Genomic DNA, 22,465 nt, shown 5'->3' on the forward strand with positions numbered 1-22,465 from the left:
GTGTACACACTGTCTCTTTGGAGGCAGTGAACTTAATAATTTCTGTGAGTGTCACAGTAATAAGCACTGGATACTGTAGAGAGATGTCTCGGGGGGAACTCAGGAATTGGGTGTATGCTACCTGCAAGGCAAGGTTTAGCCTGGAGAATCTTGAGGAGTTTGTTGGTGGAGCAGACAGGCTAGTGTGCCAGGGGGCTGACCCACAGTCTAATTGCCAGCAAATCTCACTCTAGCTGAGGCAGTGAGGTAACACAGTAACTTACGGCTCTGGATGTCCTGAGCAGAACATCACAATAACACACATAAGGGAACAATGGAGGGAGCTATTAATTGGGGAATTATGGGAGAATGTTCTTGCCTGACTCCAACCAGGCTGGCAAGGTTTCTCTTCCCAGGGCTGCGATGCTAAGAGGATGCCAAAACCTTAAAGATGTTGACACAGAGAAGGCGGGGGTTGAGTGGGTTGTCAGCAGCTGCCCGGGGGCAACCTCTGATAAAGAGACCCACAGAGCCCATTATGTAGCATGCCCATCTGCTTCTTTCAGCCCGAGGTAACTGGGCTGAATGGAACTTACCAAAGATTGCAATGACAGGCAAAGTATTATTGGTTTTACCCTTTGCTCTACATGCTATGTATCTTTGTGTGAATTAATAAAGCTTTGTTTTGAAGAAGCTGTTTTTTAAGTCCCTTTAAGGAGCCACAGTCACAGGTGCCAAATACAGGGCCTACAGGTGCCAAATACAGTTGGGCCTGTCATATTTACAGTTGGGAAATGGAGGCTACCACCCAGAGATCCATTTCCAGAGTGGTTGAATAAAACGGTTCCACTTTTGAGAGAGTGAAGGAAGCCAGGAATGTCATCTGAGAGGTGCACTTGAGATGAGCAAAAAGGGGTCTAAGGTGAGTCTTGCTCTGTAACTACAACACAGTGAAACACCCATCTCCAGCAGCCGATGTTACACAAAATAGGTATGAAAGACTAATGGATCTGTTTATTAAACTGAGTGATTAGCATGTGGATTCAATAATAGTGAATGATCTCTAGTGACAGAAGAAGTTCCATAATGAATGTAAGTTTCCAGATCTTCTTGGAATACGAAAGAGAACTGATTACTTTGATAGTCTAGATTTGTTTGGCTCCTGTCCCTTATTAGCAGGACTTTGCCCTCCCTAACCTTGCACTGATATTCTGATGAACTGTATGGTCAAATCAGTGTTGTCTGTATAACTTTGGAGTATATTTGATTTTCTTCTTTTCACTTTCCTATTTCCTTCATATTGTGAATCTCAATATTTATTTTATTTAGGAACTTATTCATCTCTTTCTTTAACTCCTGTGATGATGATGATGATGATTTCATCAATTGAGTCTACTGCTTTATTATCATATGTCAAAATTAATTTAAACTAAATTTTTGGTTTTGGGTCTCAATTTAGCAATTGTTTTGATTGTATCTTCCTAAGTTAATGTTTTCATCAACTTTGCTATTGCGTGACTTTAACAACTACCTGCTAGCCTAAAACCAATCCAGAAGAAAAGGGAATAAAGATTTGTACCATCTAATGTTTATTTTTGTGTCTGTACATTGTCTAGGCCCTTAATCACATGCTTAAATATATGCCTATTCAGGACAGCACTTAAGTATGTGCTTAAAGTTAACTGTGTGTTTACATGCCGTCCTGAAGGGAAATGCTTTCCTGAGTCACAGCCTGGACAGGTGTCCATATCACATAGCAGTTATCACAGTTGGTATTAAGTGGAAATCTCAGCAGAGTTGGAGCAAGAACTGAATGAGTAGGAGCTTCTTACCCCTAGAAGTATCTCCTTCAGTTTAGAGGTGAAGCATATGGGCAGGTCAGTGTTGGAAAGTTTTAATTTCTTTTGTCTTTATAGTACTTTTCTGTGGGTGGCCAAAGGCCATGAGTCTCTTGGACCTTTCATAAGAACGAAATTCATTTTAAAAATGAACAAAGCCACCTCAAAACTAAAACAGAACTTTGCCCTTGCACAAATTCATCTGATCGCTCCTTTTTTAGAACTGTAAATGATTCAATCTGGTCTCTGCAATCTCACCTCTCTTTGCCACTGCAAATAATTCTACTTCCTTTATTTTCACAGTGGTTTAAATAGTTGAGGTGTTTTGTCATCTGGTTGATTCAGTCCATATCCTCTCTCAGTGTTCAAAAATGAAACTTGCCAAGGTACTCCTTGGAAACTTTAGAAGGTACTCCTGATCAGTGACCTACAGAGCAGTGATGATGACCCCATGAATTTCTACATTCATCTAAATATAGAACTCTCCACTCCATTTACCTTTTTTACTTTTATACTTTATTTTCAACCTTGTTCATCATATATCTGTAGTAATCTTGAATAACTTGCTTTTGATGTTCATCAACAATAATAAAGGGAAAATTTTCAAAGCCACAAAGGGCAGTAAGGTACTCAGTTGTCATTGAAAGTCAGTGGGAATGGGGGGCTTTACTCCTATTTAGGTCTTTGACAGTCTTCCCAAAATGTTTTGCTCTAATCTTTGAAACATTGTGAGAATTTCTTACTGGTGGAATTTTTTTAAATGAATGAATCTAGGAATCAGAACACTGGATATTAGCCCTAAAGTGGAACTTTGTGACCTATAGATTTTTTTTAAAGTGTGGGTCAAATTCAGGTCCTATTCCCTGAGGCATAGACTTATTAATTCTAAGTAATGTTAATGTGGGCCCAAATTCTGGTCTAAGTTTAGCCTCACTAGAGTCCACCATGCAAATTATTCTTTCCTTGTGCAGAAATAACCAACAGAAGATGGGGAATGGCCAAGTCAGTCACCACATGCAATAAAATGGGGGGATCCATGCCCTGTGCTTCTTTGGTTTTGGAGAACCTAAACTGGAACACAACTATATGCAGTGATATTCCTGACTATTTTTATGTATACAGCATTAATACTGTATAATACATCAAACCACGCAGGAAATCTGTGTCTGGGTGAACCTGGAGGCATTTTGACTTCTAGTCCAGAGGATGCTGAGTAAATTATCATGCTGATGTGTTTGGCCTTTGATGGAAGGAAGAGAGGGTGCTCACTCTGTGACTGTAAATGTCCTGCCAGCCAGATTAACAAGTTGCACTGGGAACAATTTTGTAGATAATCACTTGCCTAATTTAAGTACAAGGTTCAGTCCTGTAATACTTTCAGGCAAAACTCCAATAGAGGTCAATGCCAGGGGCACTTGTGGACTGAGTCAATAATGAATAAAGAGAGAGGCTGGTAAGCCAAAAACACATTTACTAGTTTCCTTCAGATTTGCAGGAGAGCAAGATTTGTGTATTTTCAATATTCTGCCATATACAATAATGAAAGAGGCAGGCAGGCATGGAAGAGGGATGTTGAGATGTGCACTTTACTCTGTGTTCTTGGTGGTGGGGAATGCAGTAGAGAAGCTGCAACTCTTTCTTTGGAGGACTGATGGAATTTTTTTGGAAACAGACAGAAAAATAATATTGTTAGGATAGATTAAATTTTGGGCATTTCAGCTTTGACAAATACTCTGTAATTTTACGATGCCTGCCACCAGGCTAGGAAAGAAAGCATAGCAGCTAGGAGAAAAAAGCAAAACAAAACAAAAATAATGGAGGCTTCAAATGAAATGTTTGGGGAGGGAAATTAAAATAAAAGGCTGCCTCTACCAAACCAGCAGGTTATGAGGCTGTGTAGCGGGGCGGTCACCCCGCTCCAGCCCTGAGGAGGGCTGTGGCTCGGGGAGTCAATCAGCTAGGCTGATTGGAGAAGCAGCCACAGGTGGGTCACAGCTGGCCCTATAAAAGGCCAGTGAAGCCAGGAGCTGTGAGAACTCTCCTGCTAGCTCTTGAGGGAGGAGGACCTAGCTGCCTAGGAGCTGAAGGTGCAGGCAACCAAGAAGGGCTGGAGAAAAAGGTGAGAGGAGCTGGGGTGCTCCCTCCTGGCAACTCCTCAGGCTGCAGGTCTTGGTAAAGGCCTACAAACCAGGTACTGGGGTTGCAGAGGCTGCAGCCCAGGGTAGGCAAAGGCAGCAGGTCCAAACCCCCTTTGCTGATGATGAATGGCTTATATACTGCAGTCTGCCCCAATGAGCGAGGGCTAAATGGTGACTGGCAGTAGCCATATACTGAGGTGAGGTGGGGATAGTGGGTTGGGGGTTCCCCTGGGAGGGGAGACACAGAGACTGTGGGGGTACTGCCAGGGGGCAGAACCCAAGGGAAAGGGGCACTGGGATCCAGGAGGGACACAGGGGCCAGCGACAGGTGAAACACTGGCCAGCAGGGGGTGCTCTGGAGGCTGGTGAGCTAATTCCCTGGATGACCAGCAGGAGGTGCTGCGGAGGTGAGTCTCACATCGCTACAGGCTGCCAAAGCAAAAAAAATGTCAGATGTTCCTAACAGAAAAGGCTACATTATGTTAGAAGGAAATGAATAGAAAGATGCATGAAAAGGCAATTTATGGAATTGCTGAAAGGTGGCACTGTACTGCCAGACCAGTAGTAATACATTACCAAAGGATGCTACCTTTGTTTTCTTTTCTATCCATGAAAAGGCAAAAGCCACTGTTCTAAAGTATCCAAATTTCTGATAACACATGCAAGACACCTTAAGTAGGGTGATTTCCAGTAGATTTTGGGACATCCATAATAGAAAACCCATTATTTTAGCTCTCTCATCCTCATGGTTGCATTCTGCACAGCCAGAAGTTGTCATTGTAGGGAAGGATAGGAAAAAAAAGTCATTCTGTACGTAACTTCTGCCAACAAATAAACTGGAAACAGAGTTGTAGTAGAAATGCTGAAGGCTTTTCCTTTACCATCAAGAATGGTACAAACAACTCTTTGAATCTCTAAAAAGTTCATAATTAAGATTGCAAGATTGAATTCCATTGTATCCTGTTCCTCTCCCACAAAAGCATATGAAAATGACCTGGTCATGTCAACATTGTTGTTTTTATTGTTTTTTGTTCTTGCTCTTTGTACGGTACAGGGGTCACTTTGCATGCCACATTCTCCTGGATGGAAATCAACTGTGGCAGGAAGGCAGAAGGATAGACAAACAAAATTGTATCTGTGTACTGCAAGATGCAATTAGGAAAACTGAATGTTAAATTGTTTTGTCTTTTCCCTTCTTGCTGCCAGGAATCTCTAATTAGAACTTTTTTTCGTCTTCTCTCTATCTAACCCACTTTAGATTGCAGAGGTGAGCTTTACGCTCAGAGAACTTGTAGGATTTCCATGGCACATTATTGCACTTATGTTGAACTGTGCTATGTTTTAACTTGCTGGTGGAGTTGAAACGTATTTTCCACTCCCCAGATATCTGCCTTGAATGATCCTAATAGATAACTGAATGCTGGTATGGCCATAAATATCTCTACAGAAAGATTTCACCACCACAGTTTATTCAGCAGAGTGGTGGTACGCAAATTCAAATCATTCAGAATCACTCCAAACTTTGGGTGGGCACCTCTAAGTTTCTTTTTCTCTCTCAGAGTAACCTCCAATTTTCCCCATCGACAACATCAAACTCTTCCTTTTATTCTTGGTTATAAGACAGAAACTCACCATGTTGGATATTATATAATTCCAAATCATGTCTGCTTCCAAGCTATTCTTTTAGTAAGTCTGGATAATTAGTGTTCAGTAATTATGAATCTTGAGTCTGGGCTAGGACTCAGGATTTCACTAGAATATTTTTTTGCAAAAACCTGATAAATCAGTAGCAGTCTGTAGATATTTTCTAGCAAGAAAGAAGTTTCATGAAGCAGAAATTTCACTGCCACCCTTAAAAGTGATACTTCTGTGAGTGAAGTGACAGCATTCAGACAGTGGGTTGCCATTTGGGAGGGCAAGGTTAGGTAAACAAAATACTTTATTTTATTTAAAAAATTTTCAGATGAATGTATGTGTAGATTAATAGGCTCTTCTGAACCTATCTAGAAGTATCCAATGTCTCTTGAACCGGGTAAACTGATAAAACCATGATTATCAGTAAAACAGGAAATGTGTGAGTTTTAGCTAGATATGACTTCATGGTCCAATTTCTTGCTTTTCTAAAGAGTGTAACATAAAGAGACTGATTTACAAAATTAGCTACATGCAACTGCCAGTGCAAAAATGTGCATGCAGCTCTGCACCAAATTTGTTTGTGTAAGTAACACAATTAGGTTAACTACATGAGAGTATGGAACATTAGATGCTTGCTACCTTTTGTACATAATTACTCAATTTACTTTGCAAATGACATGTACATTTGCAGGTACATTTTGCAAATATAACGGATAATGGTGAATTTTAGGCTGAAAGGTTGTGTCTATGCTACAATCACAAGATGTAATTACAATTTGTGTAGACATATTCATTCTAACTTTTATCTAGCTAGCTCAGGTACCAGAACCACAGCAGTGTGAGCTAATCACCCAAGCAATTATCTAGGATTTCTGGCATGCTTGTACAGCCCATGCTGCTGTGGTGTGACTGCTCCCTTACCTGAGCTAGTATATTAAAGCTAGCTCAGTATGTCTATGCAAGTGGAATCACACACTGAGATTCCTATGTAGACATATCTTGTGTCATATTATGTTTCTAATTGTTCTCAATTCCTGTGATTTTCTAACAATGGCATATGGTAGAAATTACATAGGGTCAAGTCCTGAAGCTCCTTACTTTGTGCTTTTACTCAATCTGTGCTCAAGCAAAAGTCCCATTAAAGTCAAATATGGGGAAACGTGGTCTAGATGAAATTACTATAATGTGGAAAAACCACTGGTTGAAAAAACATACTCAGAGTTGTTACCGATGGTTTGCTGTCGAACTTGGCGGATATATGTAGTGAGGTCCCACAGTGCTCTGTCCTGGATCTGGTACTGTTTTTAGAATGTTTATTGATGACCTGGATGATAAAATGGAGAGTACACTTATAAAATTTGCAGATGACTCTAAGCTAGGAGGGGTTGCAAGTACTTCGGAGGACAGGATTAGACTTCAAAAAGACCTTGATAAATTGGAGAATTGGTCTGAAATCAACAAGATGACTTTTAATAAAGACAAGGGCAAAGTATGACACTTAGGAGGGAAAATCAAACACACAAGTACAAAATGGGAAATAACTGGCTAGAGTAGAACTACAGAAAAGGATATGTGGGTTATACCAGATCACAAATTGAATATAAGGAAACAATGTGTTATGAAAAAGGCACATATGCTGGAGTGCATTAACAGGAGTTTTGGGACATGAGAGGTAAGTCACAAGAAGTAACTGTTTCACTCTACTTGGCACTGATGGCACTGGCCTCAGCTGGAGTACTGAGTCCAGTTTTGGTCACCACAGTTTAAGAAATATGTGGAGAAAAGGTCCAGATGAGAGCAAAAAAAAAATTTAGAAAAACTATGAGGAAAGATTAAAAAACTAAGCATGTTTAGGCTTCAGAAAAGAAGATAAAGGAAGACCTGATAAGCACTTAAAATATTTGAAAACTTTTATATATAAAGAGGAAGGTGGATCAATTGCTCTCCATGTCCACTGAAAGTAGGACAAGAAGTAATAGGCTTAATTTGCAAGAAGAGATATTTAGGTTAGATATTAGGAAAAACTTTCTAATTATATGGATAGTTAAGTACTGAAATAGGTTACTGAGGGAGGCTGTGGCAATCCCATCATTGGAGGTTTTTAAGAATAGGTTAGATAAACACCTGCCAGGGATGATCTAGGTATGCTTGGTCCTGTGAACGTGGAGGGATGACTTCTTGAGGTCCTTTCCAGCCTTACATTTCTATGGTTCTGTGTAACGCATGCATAAAATATCACTGAATTAACACTTTTGGATGTTGATGTCTGTTTGCAAACTTGGTGTTTGAACAATTATGCAATAGTTGTAAAAATTATTTAATAAATGATAGAAGCACATGAGCAATTACTTTTAAAATTGCATTAATTTAATCTAGGTGAGTTGCTGAACCTTCATATACAGTATTGCTGAATATGTTAACAGGCAATTAATAGCTGAAACCCAGAATAGGTCGTCTTTTCTTGTATGTGACTGTATTTAAAACAGAGACCAGGTAGGGTGCTCCTACAGAAGCTCTCAGGCACATTCCAAAATTCTGCAGTAGAGAAAAGGAGTACTTGTGGCACCTTAGAGACTAACCAATTTATTTGAGCATGAGCTTTCGTGAGCTACAGCTCACTTCATCAGATGCATGCCGTGGAAACTGCAGCAGACTTTATATTCTGGACAATGGGGTGGGAGGAGGTATTTTTTCATATTCTCTGTGTATATATAAAGTCTGCTGCAGTTTCCACGGCATGCATCTGATGAAGTGAGCTGTAGCTCACGAAAGCTCATGCTCAAATAAATTGGTTAGTCTCTAAGGTGCCACAAGTACTCCTTTTCTTTTTGCGAATACAGACTAACACGGCTGTTGCTCTGAAACCTGCAGTAGAGAAGAATCACCAGAGAGGTTTGTTACCACTACCAAACACAGTGGTCACTCTGTAGACATTAAGAAATGGTCTCTTTTTGGACTGGAACAGAGAGGTTTTGTATTTACAACAGGATATCCCAAAAATGTGTTCTTTACCACAACCTAACAACCTTTTGGGCTGTCTTCTTCAAGTATTAGTTCGTCTGAATAAAACTGTTTTGGTAACATTTGTAACTTTTTAAAAACTATTTCTGCTTCACATCAGAAAGTTATGCTGATGAGGGAAAACAAAAATCTGTCCACTGGGATGGAGCAGTGGGGGTGTAGGCCTTTATATTCTTGCCTGAACACTGTACATTATTATTCATATGAGCAACTATTGGGGTTTCTTCATATTTATTTATGCTACACTGAAATAGCATTTCTTTCCTCTCACCCCCTCCTACTCCTTAGAACAGAGGTTCTCAGCTGGGAGGCAGGCACCCTTGGAGAGGCATTGGACTTCAAGGGGGGGATTCATTGAGCCTTCTGATGTGTCTGTGGTTATGGTAGAAATGTATGTGGGCAAACTCCACTCAGTCAGGTTTGGCCTAGCTGTCCCTCTGTCATGACAGAGGGCTGGCCATGCCAAATTTGAATGAGTGGTGTTGCGACCTGCCACACCGGATTGCAGTGCCACTCAGGTTTGGTCCTGCTGCCCTAGCCAGAATCTGTTTCCCTAGGAAGCTGCCAAGTTTGCCTATAACTAGAGTAGGCCCTGTGAAGAGGCAAAAACTTCTGACTAGAGTATATACATATCTCTGCCTTCTATGGGATGGAATTGGAATTGATCAACTGTAGGGCATAGACCTTCTATTAATAGCAGCAAATAGAGATTCTCCTTTAGCTCAAGTGGCAGAACCCTGTACTTTTGGAGCAGGAGGAAATATGTTCTTGCTCTGCTGCAGCAGTGAAGTTTCAAGTGGCCATGCTGTGTTACATAATGACAAATGCAAAATTTTGAGAGGCCATGGATTTGCTACAGTATCCTCCAGTACACCAGATAATGACACTTACAGACATGAAAGAAAGATCATCCAACAGGACAAAGTACTGTCACCAAATTGGCACTCCACATTACCATCAATTCACTATGCTAAGGAACACTTGGAAAGCAAAAGGAAAACTCAAACTATATTTGTAATTGGAAATAAAAATAGTAGTCATGCTTTATTTGAAACAGAAGTAGCAACCGCAGAATTGCCCATCACATATGTATATTGTCTTGTTCATGATACTTTTAAAATAACACCCGTTCATCTTCACCCCCTTATTGTAAATTTTCAGTTTGAATTATTGGAAAGACATGCTCTTTTAGGGTAGTGATCTGTAATTAAGTGTTTATAAAGTCTGGCTTTCTGTGGGAAATTTTACAAGGACTACTAATTTATCAGTTTTAAATTTTATTGGGTTATATTTTGGTGTAATGTGTACAAGTTAACAGTATACATTAAATTACTTTTACTTAATAAATTTAGGGCAAAATTCTTTTCTGCTGCATTTAAAACATACTTTTATTTAAATATCATGTACTATAATACGATATAGAGGCAACAACCAAGAATGTTGTATGCAAAATAAGGAGTATACTTACTCCTTGACTCTACTCAGTCTGTGTCTGAGATATGCTCCTGCTGTGAAATCCTGCCCTATTGAAATCAATAAGATTTTGACTTCAAAGGGGGTGGGATTTCACTGCTGACATTTAAACACTTGAAAAATGTTAGAGGCTCACTTTTTCAGACGGTGCAAATCCAAGATAATGGCCAGAATGGGGTGTGCCATCACTTCAGAACTTTGCTGCTATGTTTGCAGTTAGTTGTTCCCAGCATTCACTGATTTGGAAAAGGTTGTCCCCATCATTAATGTGAGTTAGGTTCTGTTTCACAGCAAATTTGCAGGAGAGGTTGATAATCACAGAAGCATAGAATATCAGAGTTGGAAGGGACCTCAATGCCACTTCAGGGCTATGGACAAATTGGCTGCTCTGTTCAAAGAGTCTTAAACAGATATTCTACTGAGATGCTTAAGTCACTCAATAACACTTTTGGAGATGTGTTTTTGGAGATGACTTTGGAAAGTTTTATGATTTCAAGTGTCATTAGACTGTGGAACTGAAAGGACTGATTGTAATGTTATATGCATAGGCATGCATTGCCACATACCATGTACAAAGCTACTACTGTTACTCATAGTTGTGCATTACTAAAGATTTCACAATATGTGGCAATACATACCCATATGTATGATATTAAAATCAAGTCTAGCACATGTGATTCTAAGATTTTTCTGAGTGTTTTTACCAAAGCATGGAATAAAATTCAGAGAAGTCTCAGGATCTTTCTGGTGGTAAAGGCCATCTAACCCAGGATGGATACAAATTTATGATTTTAAAAAAATTAAATTGTATTTGTATTTAATTAGTTTTTTAAATTAAAATTTAAAATTAAATTTGAAATTGATAACATATGTTAAGGCCTAAACTTATTATAGTCAATTCAAATCATTTAATACAAAAGATAGTATTAAGCAGTACATGTTTACTGCCAAGCTTCAAAGAAAGTCAGACCACTGAACTGGTGAAAGTCACTGGCTAAGCACCTTGAACCAGAGTTTGTTAAAGTGCTTAAACCTGTTTTTGACAGTAGTAGCCTTTTCTGCAGGTGCAGAGAATATTTTCTTCATTGCAGTTAATGTAAAGCTGGATTGCTACCTGCCAAGGTTTGTGTGAAGATGTCACTTTTTTCCATGTGGAAGTAGGGTTGTCACCTTCCTGGCTCTGTCTCCCTCCCATCATCCTACAATCTTCCCATAATGCTGAGACCTCCCTGAGAGATCCAGAGGGAGTAGAAGGAGGCTGGTGGGCTAAGACCACCTTATCACACTGTGGCAATCAATAGGAAATCCACTGTAAAAACCAGGAAAGCGTTAGGCTGTGGAGCTGCCCAATGCAGTGGAAACCTCTTTAAGGGGGGCGAAGGTGAGGAATGGTGGGGAGCCAGGGCATAGGGGATCAGGAGAGACCACAGAGATGCCAGCAAATCTCTTGAAACCCAGGAAGATTTCAGGGGATCTGTGGGTATTGGGAGCTGTTCATTTCCCCTGCCCATTACTGAATTAAGTTACATCAATGTTAGTCCTACTCTGCACCAGTGCAGTACATCAGCATTAGGGGTTGCACTGGGGTAATTACACTGATGTAGTTATATTAGTGCAATTTTTTTAATGTACAAAAGCCCATACTCTCCCCAGTAATTGTCATTGCATGCAGAACTCTTTGCAACATGAGAACTCCCCTCTGTCTTTTAAACAATTTTCTTAATTGTATTGACAGCAGTTCCACCAATCAGTTATATAACAGTTATTCACTCAAGAGAAATAAACAAATTAGAGTCCCAGTCTTGCCAAAGAGCAGAACCTGCCTGTGCTCTGTGACCCACCCAGGTTGTGCAGCCATGGTGACTACTTTGTATCCTCATGGGGGGAGGGGGACAGGGACGGGACTCCTTCCCTCCCAGAGGCTGTGTTTGACTCTGCTGAGGTCAACTGCCAGTCTGACAGTTGGTGCTTGTGGATGAGGTCGGAGAAGGTACAGAGCATATATAGCACCTCCATGGCCTCTTGACATGGGGCAGATTCCTCCCCTGTTGCAGATGGGGTGGTACAGCTCTGAAACACAAGTCAAACAAGGTGATGTGAAGGGATGGGGAACCCATTAGAATCACTGCATCCCCATGGTAATTAACTGGGGAGAGGTCATGAAGAGGAGGGAGCCAACACACCCAGTTACAGAATTGCTCACTCTGTCAACCTTATTGTGAGTTTCCCAGTATTTGGTAGTTTTCTTAAAGCCACAACTACCAGATCCATGTGATTATTTGAGAATCCCAGCTTTCAGTTATAAAAGGAATGTTTCTAGCCCTCATGGTTACAGAGAAAAGCCTGGAAACGTTAGCCAAGTGAATGGTGAAGTGAAAACCCTCCATGTATGATTTTTTTTAAAAAAAATCAATGATTTCTAAGACAATCTTATGATTTTTGAACACTTAAGTTTGGCAATTTGGAAATTACATCACCCTATAGAAAGTAGTTAAACACTACCTTAGTCCCCCTCTCACCTCTCTGCTGGATTTGCTGCAGCCCAAAGACTCTAGTTACTGTACATATCTCCAGCCCAGGAGGGTGAGGGTGGGAGACCTCACTTACAATAGTTCTCTGTCCTTGTGCAGCTCCACAGCTCACGCTTGTGGCCTAGTTTATTTTCCTCCCCACTTATACACCAGACCAATTGCCCCCAGCACAGTTTGAGCTGGTGAGCAGGTAATTAATGTAGCTTTCAGGGAGTTACATTCCCTGTACAGCTGATGCAATAATAACTTGCACATATATATCACCTTTCATCTGAAAGGGGCCCCAAAGACTTTACCAAGGTTAACAGGGATGTACAGAAGGACAAAATTGTAACCTTACAATCTGCCCTGAGTAAAGATGGTGTGTAGCTGCATCACTCCAGGAGCAGACTGGAGAATGAGCTGTGACTCTATCACAATTCATCCCATACTTCACCTTGGTTCTGGGGGGGAGTCTATGCACCTGGATGTCTAATCTCTTTGACAAATTGGGGATGGATCCAGGGCTCCTCTCACTCACCCCTCCAGCCCCCTTCCATCCATTTGCTCCTAGTGAAAAATATGGGTAAGTAGCCTGTGCACTGCCAAATGCCCCCCTCTGACATGACCAAGCCAAAATTTGAGCAAGACCGATCAAGGTTGAGGGTAGAGCTTACGCCTGTGTGGGTAATTAGACTAGATAGTTACAGCCCTTATTGAGACTCCTTGTTGAGTATGGCCCATAGTGATCACCTCACTCAGCGCTGACATACAACCACCTATGAAGTGAACATAGCAGTGGTTTAACACTGCATAGAAACACTACACAACAGTTTAAGGCATGAAGTGAATAAGAATAGCATATCCAAATGAAAATGAATTGAGAATTTAACTAAGCAGACTATAATTACCCAAACTGGCATTTGGCCAGCACACTAGGTCAATTAGCCCAGCTCTTGCACAAAGATCTCTAATACCTTTTGAGATCTTGCCACAAGGCCTTTAATGACTATAAGAAAAGGAGTACTTGTGGCACCTTAGAGACTAACCAATTTATGTGAGCATAAGCTTTCGTGAGCTACAGCTGAAGTGAGCTGTAGCTCACGAAAGCGTATGCTCACATAAATTGGTTAGTCTCTAAGGTGCCACAAGTACTCCTTTTCTTTTTGCAAATACAGACTAACACGGCTGTTACTCTAAAACCTTTAATGACTATAGATAGTTAATACATAAATTTTACATCTGATCCAATGTAACATCTGTTATAAATTCATTTCCATTTGTTGGCATTGGTACTTTGATGCTGCGTCTGAAGAGACTTTGAACTGGATTGTTAAAAGTTTGGGATACTTTGGGCACTATAGTTAAAACAGGTAAAATAACAGGTGATCTTAGTGTGTTCCTTAAGTCACTCCTGAGTGAAGCTGGTTAGTTTAATGTAACACTGCACAGATTATGTTCTGAAAGGGCAAAATCTTAAAGCCATAACATAAGCAGTCTAAGGGTATGTCTTCACTACCTGCTGGATCGGCGGGCAGCGATCGATCCAGCGGGGCTCGATTTATTGCATCTAGTCTATACACGATAAATCGACCCCCAAGCACTCTCCCATGTACTCCAGCTCTGTGAGAGGCGCAGGCGGAGTTGACGGGGGAGCGGCAGCAGTCGTGCATTGATATGAGCATGCAATATCAACTGGGATTACACACACTTAGAGAGGTGTAAGAATGGATGATTGTGTGTTGTACAGATACTCAAGAAATCAGTATAGTCAGCTCAAATTTCTAAAATGTGTAATCAAGATAATACAAAATTCATATGATGATGATGAGCTACTGAAAAAGTAGCAGATGAGATATTCTTAATCTTAGTACAACTATAATACCCCTTGTGTTCAGCAAGATGATGAGATCATTGGGATACGAAAGGCAATGCAAATAGTTCAGGTTCAGACCGGATTGGTTTTGAGAGTTTATAATTCAAAAGGAAATGTTAATACAGTACTTCTTTAACTTTTAGCTACATTGTTAATAATTCTAATAGTTGGTTTTGCCTGTAGAAATAAAATGAATGGATTCCATTTCAAGCATAGTCTTAATTATAAAGAAAGGTGGACTAGAATGGATTGTAGACTTTTGACATTTGGAGCAGGCTCACTGTCCTGTACCTTTGTGCATATTTTTAATCTCCTAATTGTTTAATGTAAGATGCCAGAGCTCTGGAAACAGGTACCAGTTAGCACTTTTCATAAATACATTGTGAGAAATCATCTCTAATGAAATAGAATGTTTCTTTGTGGACAGTTAACTGGTATTGGAAAAAATCTGATTTTTTGTCTCATCACTTAATATAGTTATATTAGTAAATGGAAGACAACTAGAGTACAATAGATGACTGTTAATACGTTGAGGTTCTTATCTATTGACTTAGTCTTGTGAAGTCTTAGAGTTTTATTTGTAAACCAATTGTATTTTGGCATTTCAGATTTAGACAATAATTTGTAATAGGCTTTAAATCAAAAGTGGTTAAACTCTGTTTTGGATTACAATGCTGGATGTTTTGGCTGACAACTTTAGGTCTTTATGTGGACTTCTACTGTTGCCTTTCTTTAAGATAACCGAGAACTTGTTTTGATATATACTGTAAAATGCAGTGTGGAAGGTTCTGAATCTCCTGTAGTTAAGCAACTTATATCTGCTACTCCCCTTGATTATGGTGACACTTTCTGTATACTGGCTTTTCAATCAGAATTTTCAGAAATCGTAGACTCTGGCATCAGACTCTGGCATATTAATCAATGCTATAGCTTATTGCACCACCCCCAAGAGCACCTTGTAAAAGAAATGACATAATTCTAGGGGGTTTATCTATTGGTTTGAAATACAGGCAGCACATAATAAAGTTGTTGTACCTAGGAATTTTCATTGCATGGGAAGGAAAAGTAAGTGTTTCATATTAACAAATGAATGCCTATGAAATGCATTTTACTTGCTAATCTTTCTTCTGTCTCTATATACTAAATAGTGCTCAATAAATATTGATTCCCTCATCCAAATATGCCCGAAGAGAGCTAAATTCGTTAATCTGCCTCTCTAGGGTACAACGGGGAAGAAATGAAATACAAACACTTGGTGGTTGTTGCCTGCACTCTGCAGGGAGCTTACCAAAGGCACTCACAGCCCTGATATCTGCTCACCACCAGCCTGCGTGCTACCCTTGACCACCCCGCGGAATAACGCTTGCACAAGCAACGGAGATGGACCGAGTGTAATGATACCCCCCCCCCGCCCTTCTCCCAAGGCGCGCACGCTGGCTCGGGGTCACAGCCGGGGCCGGACCAGCCAGTGCCGCTGCCCTCGCTTCGGCTGAGACGTGGCTGGCTCGGTGGCCGGACCCCGGCCGGGGCAGAGCGCTCTTACCGATAATGATGGCACAGGCGCTGACCAGCCCGATCTCCTTCTTCAGAGTCACTCGCTCGGGGCTGCTGCCGCTCCTGGGGGCGCGGGGCGGCGCTGCGGGCGGCTGGGCTGCGATGCTCTTCCGGAGGGTCCGGTGCTGAGTCTCCCCAGCCATCGCTCCCCCGCTCCTGGAACCGTCCCCCAGCGACTCCCGCGCCCTCTGCCCCGCTCAGCCGGAGAGCCGCCGGAGAGCTCGCCCGCGGCCGGCGCATGCGCCGCCGCCCGCTGCGGCCGGCGCTGAAGTCCCGAGGAGCTGGGCAGCGGCTGCTGGGGGCGCCGCTCCGGCTCGCGGGGCCACTGCGGGGGCTGCCCCCCACGGCGCAGCGCGGCCGGGGGAGCCCAGTGGGACAGTCCGCCCCTTTCGCTTCTGCCCATGCTCCATAAACCTCAGGCCGCCCCGGGGGCACGCGGAGAGGGGTTTGCACGTGCCCGCTAGGAGAGCGAAGCTGCTGCCCCGCTCGCCCTTTGCCCCGAGCTGGGGTCGATTTCTGCCTCGGAGCGGTCGGGGAGCCGCCCTGGGGGGGGAGATCGGGGAGCCGCCCTGGGGGGGGAGATCGGGGAGCCGCCCTGGGGGGGAGATCGGGGAGCCGAGCAGGGGTGCGACAGCCAGTGGCAGGGCTGCACAAATGACAGGTGGCTTTTCAGTTCTGATCCGGCTTTAAACTAGTGCACCAGAAAACACCCAGACTGTCAAAACCACCCCGAACTGTCCGTGCGCGCTGGCAGAGCTTCCCCAGTACTGTGATGAACTGTCATGGAGCTAGGCAACCTGGGTGGTGCTGGATCTGCAGGGAACCTCCCTCCCTGTGGGATTTGTCGTGGTCCCGATGCTGGTGATATCCTGGTGTGTTCCCAGGAAGGTTTCATAGCGCAGGACCTTTTTATTCTAGCAACGGATTGCCCAAGACATGTAATACCTCTCTCACTTCTGAGTGTCTTTCAAATCAGGTTTTTATTCAAAATTTTCTTTAAACCATTTTTGTTTGTTGGCTGGTTGTTTTAGGCTTATTTTTTCTCTCTGACAGAACTTACTAATGTCAACAATTTTCTTATTAATGTTTCAGAGTGGTAGCTGTATTAGTCTGCATCAGCAAAAACAACGAGGAGTCCTTGCGGCACCTTGGAGACTAACAAATTTATTTGGGCATAAGCTTTTGTGGGCTAAAACCCACTTCATCAGATGCATAGGGTGGAAAATACAGTAGAGAGGTATAAATACACAGCATATGAAAAGATGAGAGTTGCCTTACCAAGTGTGTGTGGGGGGAGTCAGTGCTAAGGAGCCAATTCAATTAAGATGGAAGTGGGCTATTTTCAACAGTTGACAAGAAGGGAAGAAAAATCACGTTTGTAGTGCTAATGCGTTCAATGTAATCAAGGAGGCCTATTTCAAACAGTTGAAAAGAAGGTGTGAGTATCAACAGGGGGAAATTAGTTTTTGTAGTGACCCAGGGAATAATTTTCCCCTGTTGATACTCACATAAGGCAACTCCCATCAGCAGGGGGAAAATTATTCCCTGGGTCACTACAAAAACTAATTTCCCCCTGTTGATACTCACACCTTCTTTTCAACTGTTTGAAATAGGCCTCCTTGATTACATTGAACGCATTAGCACTACAAAAGTGATTTTTCTTCCCTTCTTGTCAACTGTTGAAAATAGCCCATTTCCATCTTAATTGAATTGGCTCCTTAGCACTGACCCCCCACACACACACTTGGTAAGGCAACTCTCATCTTTTCATATGCTGTGTATTTATACCTCTCTACTGTATTTTTCCACCCTATGCATCTGATGAAGTGGGTTTTAGCCCACAAAAGCTTATGCCCAAATAAATTTGTTAATCTCTAAGGTGCCACAAGGACTCCTCTTATTAATGTTAATAGCTATAGAAATGCTTTGCCAGTTCCTTCAAAGTTTTTGCAAAAAACAATAAACATATTATATTGCACATTAGAAGAATAAACTAACATTTTAGGTTTATTTCTGAATAATTGTCTTTGGCCACAATCTTACCTTAATAAATGATGTAAGTATAAATGAGTAGTCTGGAGCAATTTTCCATCAGCATTTTCTGGGGCTGTCTTTAAAGGGAGCATTGAAGAAGTCGGTGCTTTTCTGTTAACTTCAGCTACTTGTTTGATGCAAGAGATTAGTAAACTATGGTAGATGTTAAATCCCAGGAGACATCTAGTAGTATGATGATGGGTGACCTTCCTCCCCCATTCTTGGCAAGGAGGAGGTTATCCATCACAGGGACCAATGCCATGTCCTGACATGAAGCCTGACTGGGAGGGGGTCTGGTATGTTAGCAGGGTATAGTTTGAAATGCTGCTTTCTTTGTGTTTAGATTATCTTGTTTAAGAATAGGAAGTTAGTTGGCAAGGTTCATAGGGCTTGTTAGCTCATCTTCTGTGAAGTAAAACCTAATCTTAATGGTCTCAGGCTATCTGCAGTATCCTACCCCCCCCCCTCCACACCTATAATGGTGTTTTAGTGTGGCTAAGACACAGGCAGATTAAGGTTGCAAACAACAAAATGGTGTTTATTGAGATAGACAACAAACTAGGACTCTCTGCAACTAAGATAACACAAAGAATAACTGCTCAGTTGTTAACACAGATGATGGAAATGGGGATGAACCCCAGAGCCCAAACCCTTACACAGTGGGGTTTTACAGAAATAACAGAGAAGGACTATACCATGTCTTGCAGACATTGGACAGGAGAACAGGAACACAGACAGGAACCAGGACCTAAGGGACAGGTGTCAGGAATGGGAACACAACAGGAATTGGACCTCAGGATCTTTGGTGCCAGGTAAGTAGATCTTCAGTATGGAGCCTTCTGTCTTCTATTCTTGATTTCATCATCCTGCATGCTGAATGTGGACACTATATCCGTGATGATGGAACAGGTGAGTGGAGGTAAGTCAAGGGAACCTTGGTAGGTGTTGCTGGTTCACCTCAATTCTATTCCCTCAGGGCCCTAGCTAATAGCAAGGCTGGTACTCTGGGGGAGGGCTTCTATGCCTCACTGGGATGACCTGCTTTCACAGCATCCAGAGACACCAAGCGCCCCTCAGAGGGTGAACACTCCTTTATATGTGTTGTCCATTGCTAGGCAGATTTTTACTGCCATGAGACAGTACCATTCCTGCCTTTTCCTTGCTTTGGTGCCAAACTCGAAAAGAGGGCTAAAAAGCTGAAGGAGAAGGGGTGCCAAGATGGAGGACAGGTTGTCCTTTTACCAATCCAAAATGGCAACTATGTACACTTAATAAATTGAATCTTTCCTACCCAACAGGCCCAGAGATTGCTTCTTTAGTATTGGTTGGCCTATGGTGTGCTTTAAGGTGATTGGTAGATATCTTTCCTCAAATGTGGTATTGACAATCTCAGGCAATAAGGGCCCAAATTAATATTGAGCATTTTTCACTAACCTGAAAGAGTGACCTATGCAGAAGGATGGCTTTGACACAAGAGGCCTGGATTCAGTTTTTACTTCTGCCACAGATGTCCTATGTGACCTTGGTCAAGTTACTTAATTCTCTTTGCCTCAATTTCCCAACTGTAAAATGGTTGTCATAGTATTTTTACCTCCCAAAGGATGTTAAATACATTAATGCTCAGTACTGGGGTCTGGTGCTACCCAGATAGTTAGATATGTTCTATATGTCAAATTTCCTATAATACTTCAAGTATCTCTTGCTGTGTGAATGGACTGAATTCACTGAACATTAGTGGGCTCGCTGGTGAGTATGTATTACAGGTCTCCCTCTGTGCCTGATCCACAGAGGATATGAGTCTGTTACAACCCAGCTATGGAAGCTTGGCTCTCTAGCTCAAGCTGGTTTTAGTTCTGAGGTTCCTCAATTCAGTCCTAGGTTTGCTGGCCAAGATAGTGGCCATCATATTAACAGTTCTGAGCTTAGTGCATGGATGCTGTTGGCCTGAGATGAGTGATCTACTCTGTGAAGTAGGTGGACAGTTCTTTACAATAAGCCATGCTGGCTTCTTGGATTTAGGTATGAAAGGGACTTGGCATCAATCAAAATGGCATAGTCCAAAAATTCCAGGTGGGCATCAGTGGCAGAAGAAACAAAGATCTCAGAATGTATCAGCTGTGGAGTGTGACAGGAACTTTTTGTGTTCAACTTGATCTGATTTTTCTTGAAATTTGCACTGTAAGGTTGGTCTGACAAATGAGAAATCATTTCAGGCAGTCAGTGGACTATTCCCACTGAAGGCAATAGAGTAATTGTAAATGATTTTACTTTTTAAAGCAGTTTTATTCTGCTGCCGTCAAATACGGAAGACATCATATTGGTTTTCAAAGGTCATGTTTTATTCTCAAATTGATCTATCACTCTGTAGAGATGTAGTTTCTGAATGAATTGCTAAAGGAAAGACTGTTAAAATGTACCTTGAGTATCTCTGTTTACTGAATTATTAGGGTGTATTATAATAACTAAGATTTTTACAAACACAATTTCCCAGTGAAGTATGTAGGTAAGTAGTACTATCCTTATTTTACAGATGAGAGAACTGAAGAATAGCGATGAAGATCTGAAATATTCAAAAGTAGCCTCTTATTTTGGTTGCCTAGCCTATGATATAGTATTCAGAGATTCTGAATACCTGCACCTCCCACTGATTGCAGTTGAAGAGGTGAGTGCTCAGCACTCTGAATATCAGGTCTTAAGTATCTACAGTTGGGCACCCAACATTAAAGGGCACTTTTTGACTATTTTGGCTTAAGTGACTTGCTCAAGGCCCAAGGAAGTCAGCAGCCAAGGTGGAACTAGAATTAAGAAGTTCCTGGCTCTCAGTCCTATGCACAGATGACTAGACTAAGCCTTAGTGACAAATTTATCTTTTCCACCACAGTCTATCCCTTCCCAAGTGAGGGGAATGTTTAAAAAAGACTGAACTTCATAGAGCTAAGAAGGAAAAAAAAAAGTCTAAACTCACTGGAACCAAGTTGAACAGAGTCATTTAAAACAAACTGAGGGAGGAGGTTAAGGGATGGCACTGAGTTATGGAAGATATTTCACAGAACAGCAAGGACAAACAATCCTCTGAAGTCGAGGCACACTCACTGTTCGAGGAGAATAAAAAAAACAAATTTAAGGCTAGTGAATTACTGAACCGTCTTAGTTTTAAAAGTATATTTTCAATATAGTTGTATTTTAAAGCATATTTCAGTGCCTATTTCAAGTCAATCACATTAGACCAATATTGATTGTTAAATGACTTTCAAAGGGACGTGGGCTCCTAACTCACTTTGAGTGTGTGTGTGCATTGCAAAAAAGGGCCCCTGGCAGCAAGTCTCAGAGCCCGGGTCAACTGACTTGGGCTTGTGCTCAGTGGCTAAAATTACTCATGTAGACATTCGGGTTTGGATGTAGTCTGGGCTCTGAGACCCATCTGTCTCACTGGCGTTCAGAGCCTGGGCTCTAGCCCGAGCCCAAATGTCTACACTGCTATTTTTAGCCCTTTAGCATGAGCCACACAAGCCCATGTCAGTTGACCCAGGCTCTGAGACTCGCTGCCATGGTTCTTTTTCTGCAGTGTCGACATACCCTTAGGCTCTTTTGAAAAATTTACTCTTTACCTTAACATTTCCAGGGTATTTGGAATAGTTCGTGTTACAGTGCATCACACAAAGCAATAAGAGATTTACATGATTTTGTACCATCTGTATATTGACTGAAGTAAATGAAGCTGTCCTGGCACCATGGAAATTGATAGATATGACAGTTTGTTAATTACAAAACTAATTTTGAGTAATTGGATATATTTCCAGCAAAGAATAAAAATAATGTAGGGTGATATTTTCAAAAGTTTCTAAATGACTTTTTGAAATGTTGCCCATAATTCTTTTTGTATTCAATGATCTGCTCATCTGACCAATAGCTCTCTCTAATAAAACATTTTTCATGGAGTTAAGGTATGCCAAGAACCTAATGAAATGTAAGATCAATTAACCTTGAAGAACAACCAAAAAGTCCACTAAATGCATAGTTGTTTAGAAAGATATTTTGCTCAGTCTATAGCATGATAAATTTTTTTTAAGATACTGTTTTAATGATACTGTACATCAGTCAGCTTGATTGCTTGGGGATACATATTGGAGAAATTGTGGTGAAAGGAGGTGTTTTTTTTTATATATGTGGTGGACATGTCAAGTCATTATAGAATATTGTAATGCAATTTGTAGCCGAATATAATAAATTGTTGGGTATTTATTATCAAATTATCCTTTGGTCATCCTTCTGGGGCTTTCCTTTTGTGTGACCAAAAGGAAATTAAGAATTAATCTATCATCTGCTAGTACTATAGCTGCTAGGGTACTGATAGCCTGTCACTGAAAAAGCAAAAATAGTCCAACTATGGGAGGTTGTTATTATGGA

At 41.4% G+C, this 22,465-nt stretch overlaps 1 protein-coding gene across 1 annotated transcript in view; it reads right to left on the reverse strand.

The window, feature by feature from the left end:
* SLC7A10 (solute carrier family 7 member 10) overlaps positions 1-16,227 on the reverse strand; it is a 79,785-nt gene extending 63,558 nt beyond the window's left edge. The window contains exon 1 of the mRNA XM_073307872.1: positions 16,014-16,227. Within this exon, the coding sequence (XP_073163973.1) occupies positions 16,014-16,167 (154 nt within the window). The 5' untranslated portion in view covers positions 16,168-16,227. The remainder of the gene's footprint in view (positions 1-16,013) is intronic.
* Between the last annotated feature and the right edge of the window lie 6,238 nt (positions 16,228-22,465).

The sequence above is a fragment of the Lepidochelys kempii genome, chromosome 12 (assembly GCF_965140265.1).
Source record: "Lepidochelys kempii isolate rLepKem1 chromosome 12, rLepKem1.hap2, whole genome shotgun sequence".
NCBI classification, from domain to species: Eukaryota; Metazoa; Chordata; order Testudines; family Cheloniidae; genus Lepidochelys; species Lepidochelys kempii.